This window comes from Saccostrea echinata, unplaced genomic scaffold (assembly GCF_033153115.1).
Source record: "Saccostrea echinata isolate AGI-Se365-2 ecotype Australia unplaced genomic scaffold, CSIRO_AGI_Sech_v1 ptg000019l, whole genome shotgun sequence".
NCBI lineage: Eukaryota > Metazoa > Mollusca > Bivalvia > Ostreida > Ostreidae > Saccostrea > Saccostrea echinata.
The window spans coordinates 3,511,527-3,522,494 of record NW_026889768.1 but is presented as its reverse complement, the minus strand read 5'-3'; the positions used below and the strand labels follow the sequence as shown (position 1 = coordinate 3,522,494).

Below are 10,968 nucleotides of genomic sequence, written 5' to 3'. Positions count from 1 at the left end.
TACAAGAAAACTAAATGTTGTTTAAATAAATCCATAGATAATTCAGATTGTATAATTTGTGATTTCAAAGGATATTCATAGAGAATGAGAAAAATTAAGGACAAGATTATAAAATGTTCTATTAAACTTATTTTAAATTTTAACAAAAACAAACAAAACAGAATCCACCGCATAGTATAACCCTAGTTTAACAAACACTTTCTAAATCAAAAGACAGTGTGTTCAGATATTGTATTTTGAGTTCAATTTTGTGGTTACCCTTAATGTGTAGTTTACAAGCTCAACAAATATTGAGATAAGAATACATGTACATCAATGTCTTCTCTAAAGAGACATGTTCATAAAATTATGAACATATAAAAACATACCTAGCAATTAATAAGAAGTCAGTAACTCACTATAAAAATTTAAGGAAATCTTCCAACAAAACAAGACTTTGTTCACATTATTAAATGCTATATTATCATCATCTTATACATTTACAATACAGTTCAATTTTTTGATTTACCGGTACAAAAAGTTACATCCAAAGCAGCTTGACTAAAGAATGCTTTGTGGCAAGTTTGGTTAAAATTAGCCTATTAATTCTGGAGAAATCAAAATTGTCAAAAGTATATGCACACTGGAACATAACAGATGGTAAAAAATCATTTATACATGGATATTTTGGACAAAAAAAGATCATTATTGCTCATCAATACATGAATGCAATATCACTTTGAAAGATAAATGAATCTCCTAATCAAATCATCTTGATAGGTTCACCAAAACCCAACCAGGAATGCATACAACAATGCATGATATCATTGATACCGATATGATATAATGTCACATTTCATTTATGTGCAGCATAAATGGCTCAATTCAAAGTATTTTTCACATGTGTAAATGGTCATATCTCATTTCAAAATTACATGTACCTCTTTTTTGGAAAAAAAAAGCTATAAATGCTGGTACATTTTGTGTAATAAAAAATAAGTTACAAATCAGGAAAATAAACCTGTAGCTTCTCATGGATGTCTATACATGTAATGCTGTTTCCAGGCCATTTTCTGAATTTAACAGGCCCGTAGGAAGCAAATTCAGTTTTGGGGGGGGGGGGGGGGGCACAGCCAGACATTTTCAGTTGACAGTTGAGGGGGCACTACCAAAAATTTCTTGACAAGCAAAAATTAAAAAAAAAAAAAAAAAAGAACATCAGACGTTTTTATTGAGGGCCGGGGCCAGCAAAATTATTGGGGGGGGGACAGCCCCCCCCCCCCCCCCCCCCCCCGTTCCTATGGCCATGTTTAATACTTAATAACATGTACACACACACTCTTCACTTGCAAAACCTGGAACCTTTTAGAATACCACACACTTAATGATTTTGACATTTACATTTCCTATATATTAGACTTGCTGCCTATAACTCTGAGCATGGCATCTTTTGTGGAGATCGCAGATGCTATACAGCCGTCCATTGTGGAATGTGTAAAACCATCACCAGCCAGAACAATCAGGGGGGATTCATTCAGTACTACACAGCCTGGGTTGTTCACATAAGCTTTGTGGACCTAATCAAAAATCACAAACTTTTTTATATGTTCTAAATGACAAATACTGGTACATGTAATAACTTTTAGCATCATTTTAAATGCCAGAATCATACAAAATAAACTCACATAGAAGACTTGCACACTGAGAGTACACTTTCAACAGAGCAAGTTCATATAATGAATATTATAATTTTTTTTTGGACATTGACATTTGACATTTTAACATTGATATTTCAAAAATGTCAAGAAAAACAAGAGGCCCATGGGCCACAACACTTATCTGAGTCGACTTTATCCTAGTTTCTATTCTTCAAATGAAGATTATGAAAAAAAAATCTTTCTATTCTGAATTTGCATGCATATTAATTAGACTAATCATGAACCTGCTGTTCTTGAAAAGAAGATATTTATAACATTTTAAAAAAAATTAATTTGAATGTAAACACTTTGATTCCCTATAGTTCCTCCTCTCCAAACCTTGATTTGAATAAATTTGGATCTGCACTACCTGAGAAAGTTAGCAGATGAAATTCACTAACCATGTCCATTCTGTTCTTGAGAAGGACATTCTTACTAAAAGATGTTTTCCTAAATATTCCCTGACATGTAAAACTTAATGATCCTCTATTGTGACCTCACCCTTCCCATTGGGGCCAAAATTTAAATATGAATCTGAAGTATATTAGGAAATTTTACTTAGGTTTCATCTTCTTTGGTACAGTGGTTATTGAGAAGGAAATTTTTAAATGACTCATAAAATTTTCACTATTTCTTAATTATCTCCCATTTAAAGAGAATGGGGCCCTTCATTTGAACATAATCTGAATCCACGTCACCCAAGGATGCTCTGTGTCAAGTTTGGTTTGGCTCAGTGGTTCTGGAGAAGAAGATGAAAATGTAAAAAGGTTAAGATGACAACAACAACAGACAAATTTTGATCAGAAAATTCACGTGAGTCTTTTGTTAAGGTGAGCTCTAACTTTTGACTCTTCTTTAGAGATATTCTCCAAATTAAAAAAAGTTTACAAACAGACAGACAAGATGATTTCCATTATCACCTCCCAAACTTAATTGTGAGTTGAGGAGCTAGTATATAAGGCTGCAGAATAAAGAAATAAAAATATATCACATAAAACGAATATCACAATGCGTAGAAGTTCACCTGAGAGAATCTCCATTTATGTCCTTTGATTTCCGCTGGTTCTGGTAACTCTGGTAAAACATCTCTGAGATGCTGAAGAATTGTGGGAACCATCACATTTTTGTCCTGTTCAAGATTTTCCAAACTAAATGGGACATTTGTATGTACAGTGACAGATGGTCCAAGCTTTGGGTTGTCTGAAAAAGAAGTACATATTGATATGAAACAGTTTCTCTGTGTAATATTCTCCCAGTTATGGGAGCTAACTGAGCTGTTACTGTATACACTGAATACTCCAGTGCTACATTATATTTCAAGATAAGTGAAAAAAGTTAAAGTTTCTGAAAGAAGTTCATTCCTAAGTGATTATATAAAAATGACCTAACTTGCTAAGATTTTGAATACATGTATATATATGGCTGATCAAATGAGAAGCTGAATCTGCTCTTGACATATAGTCAATCCTTGTTATCTTGAACGGGGGGAAAAACTACAAGATATCAGAGAATTTTAGATATCAAGGTTAAAATATAAATAGGTTTAGAGTAACTTGAGACTTTCAACATACTTAAACATACCATGGTATTCAAGTTAACAAAGTATAAACTGTATGTACCTTCTCATTTCCCTAATAATATATTTACTCAAGAAACAGAATATTTTATTCATCTTAGTCTATTAACTACAAAAAATTATAACTGAAACTTACTCAACCCTCTCTTCTTGTTTTCAATGGCTACAAATCTTACACAGGGATTCTCGGTAATGTATTTTCCTCCCCATGTGTAACTTATTTTGGTGCCAGGATTATAGAACAGTCCCACAGCAAATCTCGAGGAGTAGGAAACATTCTCCAAATTCTGCTTCACATCTGGCTTAGAATCTATTCATGTTGTAAAAAATACATCATACTAAAATAATGTCAGTTCAATACCGGTACTTTAAATTTTGTGATCTTACTTAAAAATTAGGTTACATGTATAAAAGATATTTTGTTAGTTTTAACTTCTATGCAACACAAAAACAAATCGCTTTATCCGTAACTTGTAATATCTGAGTTTGTTATAATCTTAAAATTTTACAAGGAATTGTTAAAAATTTTGCAGGCGACCCCAAAAAACTTCAGTATATCCGTAAATTCGCTATATTCATGATCATACTAAACATGTTCATTTTACTGACCTTGCCACCTTCAAGGTGATAATTATAAATGTTTTTCTCATACTTTTAACATTAAGCATAAACACTCCATTCATACTGGTCTGTATACCAAATAACAATATAATGGATTGTTTTGTAATGGGTTACTATTAGGGATGTCAAAAGATTTATTTTCTTTAGTCGAATATTCTACTGCATTATTCGAACGATAGTCGAATGTATTCGAAACCTTTTTCGGAAACTAAAATTTTATTTCAAACTTCACTGGTACATGACATATTAAACCCCAAATCCCCTTTTCTTAAATTTATTAAAAAGTAACATCAAATGTTAGACACAGATGTTCACATGAACCTAAAATGTGGATAGCATGTTTATATTTACTAAATATAGACCGCTAATTTGTCCAAAATGTATGATTTCCCTGTCAATCATGTTCATAAATCGATCTGTAAAGTTGGTTTTTTAGGAAGCATAAAAAATTACAGTAAGAAATATTTTTTAAAGCATATTAAAATTATTGGGGGGGGGGGGGAGGGGGGGAGGGGGAGCACACACGGTAAATCTGTGATAAAGGTAAATTTTTGAATATACTTTTTTTTGTACCAACTATCAAAATGTCTTTAAATATGTAAAAGAATATTAATTTTATAATAATTATCGTAGTGTCCAAACTTGTCATGGCTATAATGGGTACATGATATGAGATCAAGTCCAATTAATAATTTTACAAAGAATGCAAAGTATACATGGTTGGCCGGGAAATACCAGTGGTGGGAATTACCACTGGTAAATACCGGTATTTCCCGTCCCGGGAAATACTACAAATTTCTCTAATGTGGGAAATACTGGTAAATACAAATCTAAAGTTTTTTATTTCATTAGTTCATTCAATCTTATGCAAAATTCAAAAATAAAATAAACATAAAAACAAAAGATGAATAATATGGAATATGTCTCAAATTGCAATTGAACATATTTAGAATGTATCACTACTCCAGGTCCCATAGTACCCATATAAGCATTCTGAAACATTTCCCTGGCTGTATAAAACTGAAGTTTTCCAATTTAAGTTTCTTTTCAGTTTTGTAAAATTATTAAATTTATTAATTATAAATCCATGAAAAAAAACCCAACTTGTTTTAAACCTTCTATAAACACTGTAGTTATTACAAACAATCATGTTGTTTTAACAAATTGCTCTGGACAGTTTTGTGCTCATGTTTTAAGAGATAATTACCTTGAGTAGAACTGAAAGGCTTCTTTCTTACATGTCTTAGGATTGATATTTATACCATACTCTACATTTAAGAATTTTCTTAGATAAAAAAACCCAATTGGGATCTTTGAGTTAATTTCATGGACCTTTACTGACTACATCTGACTCAAGCATGAAACAAATGACACTCATGACTGGTAAATAAGTATACTGTGTTATGATTTTATAAAATGAATTACTTGGAAACCAAAATTTTTTAAATCATGGAAAGTGATACCAGGAGATATCTTAGCCAATAAGGTGTACTACATGTCAATATGAATGAAATATGTAGCTATTTCTTATTTCCCGGTAAATACCAGTATTTCCCACCATCCTGGGAAATACGAGTATTTCCCAGTTTTTTGCCAACCCTGGAAGTATAGCAAGATAATTTTATTACAAAAACACATTAACTGACAAATAATTCACACGGAAGTGAAGCATTTCTAATTACTGTACTTTCTACATGTAAAGGCAGCAGTTTTTAATGAGGAAAATTATCTTATCGACAGTATCTTATCGACTCTTCTATTGAACGAATTTATTCGAATGTCGTTTCGTTATTCGATCGTTCGGTCCATTCGACTGATAGTCGAATAGTTGACTATTTGTTGACATCCCTAGTTACTATAGATACGACCTACTTATGATGTCTGCTATAGAGCCCTGGAGCTGCAGAATCTGAGGAACAGGCATGGTCAACACGGCTGAATCACACTCATACATCTGACCACTGTCACTGGTCATCTGTACTTTGTTTCCATTCACATCAACTCGAGTTATCTGTTCAGATTTTTTCAACTCTGCTCCTGTAAAACCCCAGAAATTTGGTAAAAGGTAAATAATTCATGTAATTAACTTAGCATCACAGATACATTTAATAAACTTTGTTATCTTGAATATTGATATCTTGAATACCATGGATATGTTGAAGTCATTTGGAAAACCACTTCTCCTCGATATATTTTACCCTCAATATCTTAAACTTTGCAAAAATCTGTAAGTTTTTTACTTGGTCCAATTCAGTTCATTTATATCCTCTTGTGTTGATGCTCCATTTTGTCTATCATATTCATAATTAATTTTTTTTTAATTTATCTTGCAAAGAGCTACCCAAAACACAATCTTATTTGATATCAAAGGATCTGGACAACATTTGTGAGTCAAGACATACTTAGTACAATGATACAGCTAAAAGCAAAAGCTGTTAAGCTTTGATAGAATGACTGAAGTTTGACATTAAATCTTATCAAATTATGTGTTAATAAATTTAGCTTTTGCTATTAGATAGTTATTTACACTTTTCTTCAAAAATACAGTGGACCTTCAAATATACGGATGCCAGATATCTTAACGCTTCAGCTTTCGGATGATTTTTCATGGGAACTGAATTTTTTAAAGTTACTCTCATTTATCTGGAATTCCACGTTCTGTATCCAGATGATCTTTTTCACCACAAAATGAATTTTTACATTATATTTTGGTTCATTTATCCAGAGAGTAATTTTTTTAATTGGTCTATAAAGTCTGCTCAAATTTTTTGAGCTGGATGTTAACTGTTGTAAAAACACTGGCCTGGCCGTTTGTTTTAAAAGAGGATCACTTGCGACCTGTTATCAGTGACTAGCGGCAAGGTTAAATATAAGTCGATGGCTTCACATGAGACTCTCACTTATTACTTAAGGGAAATAATTTTATATGTCAATAATTTTTTCATAATTGGCAAACATATTTCATTTACTGTTGAGTACAGTCATAACATGGTTTTATGTATTGCTTCTTATAGACATGACATCAGAGTTGTTTATGCACAGTTTTTCTTACTGTGTTATGGAATGGTACCAATGTACATTAAAGTATTCAAACTGTAAAGTATATGATATAAAACAGCATTCTTTATTATTGCCAATTATATGAAAAGCCATATAACTACAATCAAGGCAATTCAGGTATCCAGAAGCTTCACCTATCCAGACGATTTTGACTGGGAACCAAAGCATCCGGATAAATGAGGCTCCACTGTATATGAAGTTACTGAGACAACTGTGTACCTGACTGATTGAGGAAATGCTTTACTATTGAGCTCACACCCTCTGGTGCTACATAGTTAGTGACAGACAGGTCTTTATTTCTGTGTCCATCAATTTCACTAGATAAAGTTTTGAGAATTCCTTCTGAAGTCAACTCATCATGAAATCTAAAAACAAAGGCAACAATAATGACAAATGATATGAAAATGATCTGTTTCAAAATGTCCAACCTAACAATTCAAAATTAAAAGAATTTTAACAGAAAAATGCATATGAGCATTTCTTACAATATATTATCTTTTATTAAATTGGTAAAACATAATAGCTCAATTTTTGAATGGAGATACCTTTGTCCAAAAATTTACATGGGTACATCGATTTACCCAAATTGACCCAAATGGAAACCCAAACGGAAATCAAATGGACCCAAATGGAATATTAAAGACGTATTATCGTACCCCCCCCCCCCTAATTTTGCTGATGTATAGAAAACTAAAGAAAAACAATTCGTATTTTAAAATAAAATATTAGAAATGAATAATTAATATTCTCCATTTGTAGGTTCATTATTTTCATCATTTAAAATAAATAACAACTTGATAATAAAAAATATAGATATTTAATATTCCATTCGGTTTCCATTTGGGTCCATTTGATTTCCATTTTGATTTCCATTTGGGTCCATTTGTGTTCCATTTGGGTAAATTGACGTGCCGAATTTACATCGCAATTTAGATAGGATGGCATACAGTTTATGCGAAAGTCACCAGATCGTCGGTTTTTACTGGTAAAATTTAGTTTGGGTCGGTAAAAAATTTCAGAATATAGGATCGATTGTCAGTTAAAAAATAAGGTCAAAAAATATGAATTTACATGTACACATGGTCCAATTTCCCATGATATATCCTTTATTTGACCCATTTAGCAGTAATGCCTGATTAATTTTTATCTATAACAACCCTGTCATGATCGGTTTTTTTCTAATTCGAATTTCCTCTGTCTTGGAATAGGGATCTATGGATAGCTCATATGTAGACAAGGTTGGGAAATTATTTTCATTATTAAACTTCAGTAACCATTATGAGTTGTTTCAGGAAAAAATATATTGAAAGTGCATTTTCAGTTAAAGAAAATCTTTGACACTGTGTATTTTGTATGTGTCATATCCAGAAAAAGAAATTGCATGCAATTGTATACTACATTTTCCAAAGGAAAATTATTAATAGTAAGCTTGTTCATTTCATTCAAACCATTTTTTTATAACCATAACTCTCTGGATTTATTTGAGGTTCAATTTCAAAGTGAGAATTTACCCCCAGCCCTCACCCCCCTTTTCAATCTCAGTATCATAATGATGTATGAACTTAGAGAAAAAAAGTCGTTCTGGTAAGTAAATGCTTGGTCTGTGGTGCTAGGACTTTCAGGAATCCTGGGATTTCGGGAGAATCCCCCTACAGAAACAAGAATCCCTGACAAAAATGTAGAATCCCCATAAAAATGAATGAGTTGGGATACAGAAAGGGTTTAGGTGGTGATTACTAGGATGATAGTGTTATCCGTACATTTTTACAGCCAATTTTACCCGAGAATCCAATCAAAACTTCTCGGGCCTTTCTGACAAGCGGAAAAACAACCTCGAATGTGTTATGTTGGCGTCCATGACAACCCCCCTTTTCATAAACTTTGAAATAAATGTAGGGAGACCTCTTATCTGTAGAGTCTGGAGCCCAACTTTATTGAATGTAAAGATATTACCTAAAATATACTACAGGAGTGACTTTTAACTCTGTATTTCCAATTCTTTAATAAATAGGAAGCGAATCCATCTTGTATAAATTTTTAACATCCGGTAATGTTAAATTACAATTGAGGTTGTTTTTCCGACCTCCGACGGAAAAACCCGAGATGAGGCGATTGCCGAGAATCGTCAGAAATCGGAAGCCATTACTAGTTGTTGTGGTATACCATAACTATCATCCTAGTAATCACCACCTAAACCCTTTTTGTATCCCAACTCATTCATTTTTATGGGAATTCTAAGTTTTTGTCGGGGATTCTTGTTTCTGTATGGGGATTCTCCCGAAATCCTGGGATTCCTGAAAGTCCTAGCACGGTCCTACTAAACAGAGTACGCTAGTACGATAGAGTACTTTAGAGTACGCTAGTAAAATTTAATAATTTAATGCAATTTAACTACTTTTTGTATGTTTTTCTACTTTAGGTTAACATAATGAATATATATTTTAAATTAGATTTGTATGTTTTCCTTATTTTAGGAGTTATTTCAAATTCTGATTTCAGGTGACGGTTTATCGTTTGATCCCGATCTAATTTAACTTGAACATGTTGAAATGTTTCATTGTTAATGTAAAAAATATTTATATAGGGCAATAAATTTAATTTTTGATAAAATTTAGTTGAAGTTAGTAAGTCTGAAACAAAATATTAATCGAGATCAGAGTGTTAATAATCTTTAACAGTTTAATGCATTGAATCATGAATGTTATTTTCTTGTCAAAATAGCGCTAAAAACAAATATTTTGAAATAAATATTGCAATATTAGTTTATAAGTTTAATCGAGTTATATTTACATAAATAAACAATTTAATTGCATTAAACTACACATTTTTTCTAGCGTACTCTAAAGTACTCTATCGTACTCTGTTTAGTAGTACCCGTCCTAGCACCCCTTGGTCTGGTAAAAAATATATTTTTACCAGACATGTCCTGTAAAAATTTAAGACTTCCGCGTAGATTGGCATAGAATATTACATCTAGAATTAAACAAAAGATGTTTTGAGGCTTCACAGTTTAAACAATCAGTGGAAACATGACATTTTTGCATCATTTTAGATCTATTTGTTCTCGTCCACTGCTTACCTATGGTGTTTATCTTTGTATGCCTCTGTAATTGATATGTACTGAGCTCCCAAGTCCACTGTAAAACTGTTTGCTTTCATACTCCGGCTGGTGGACATTCGGCCACCTACATGTCCAAATGAGATGTATTTAAGGAATGTTTGACCTGTTTACACAATATCATTTACAATTGCTAAAGGAAATACTATCAAATATACAAAGGATTTTACCGACACCCCTGCCCTTGTCTAGGACCAACAACTTGCTCTCGGCGCACTCCGTTCTCAGGAGGGAGGCTAGGGTAGCGCCCGTCATTCCCGCGCCTACAATTCCTATCCTCTCCATGGCAGTTTTCATCATTATCAGTACTTTATGCAACAATCACGTGTTGAAGAACATGACAAATGTATAGTTTATTCGAAGTAACCCGGGAACTGTCTCAGTTTTCGGCCATTTTAACGTGTATAAACCAAAATGTTCTCGGTCAGTTTTTATCCGGATTTCAATTAAGAGCACTCACTGTGTGGCTGAAATATGAAAGAAAACAACAAAAATTGAGACATAACTTCTTCCATCAAAATGAAATGTAAAAAAAAAAACATAAAAGGGAAAAATATTTGTTTAGAAATATTTCTAAAAAACTTCTTGATTGGAAAGCAAGTATTAGCTTCTCTAAAAAGCGGGTACTACTAAACAGAGGGTAGACAGACATCTCGGCTCAACGACACCTCGGCCCGTGACGTCTGACACCTCGGCCCTGACAGGTCGGCCCAAGATTATGGACACGTCGGCCCATATATAAAAGACACCTCGGCCCAAGCGAAATTTTATGATAGAAAAAATTAATCCAGTGTCTAAATTGTTATTATTATCGATGTTATTATTCTTTCTGACGGTCAAACGATTTTTTAAAAAAAATCAAAGGGGGGGGGGGGGTCTATAATAGAAAATTGGTTAACTTCCCTAAGCAAATCAGA

The 10,968-nt window shown here is 32.8% G+C and overlaps 1 protein-coding gene across 1 annotated transcript; it reads right to left on the bottom strand.

Moving 5' to 3' along the window:
- Positions 1–1,275: 1,275 nt before the first annotated feature.
- LOC133189759 (renalase-like) lies at positions 1,276–10,474 on the bottom strand. The gene is made up of 7 exons (XM_061325158.1): positions 10,222–10,474; positions 10,013–10,118; positions 7,153–7,298; positions 5,746–5,910; positions 3,389–3,562; positions 2,701–2,876; positions 1,276–1,556 (listed from the first exon to the last, which is right to left on the bottom strand). The coding sequence occupies exons 1-7, from the start codon at positions 10,349–10,351 to the stop codon at positions 1,386–1,388; spliced, it is 1,068 nt and encodes a 355-aa protein (XP_061181142.1). The 5' UTR covers positions 10,352–10,474; the 3' UTR covers positions 1,276–1,385.
- Positions 10,475–10,968: the final 494 nt, after the last annotated feature.

Coding starts and splice junctions, on each gene's coding strand:
- LOC133189759 (XM_061325158.1), bottom strand. CDS start 10,351: ATGATGAAAACTGCCATGGAGAGGATAGGAATTGTAGGCGCGGGAATG. Junction 5,911..7,152: donor GCATTTCCTCAATCAGTCAG/GTACACAGTTGT, acceptor GGGGTTTTACAG/GAGCAGAGTTGAAAAAATCT. Junction 3,563..5,745: donor CTCTATAGCAGACATCATAA/GTAGGTCGTATC, acceptor CAACATGAATAG/ATTCTAAGCCAGATGTGAAG.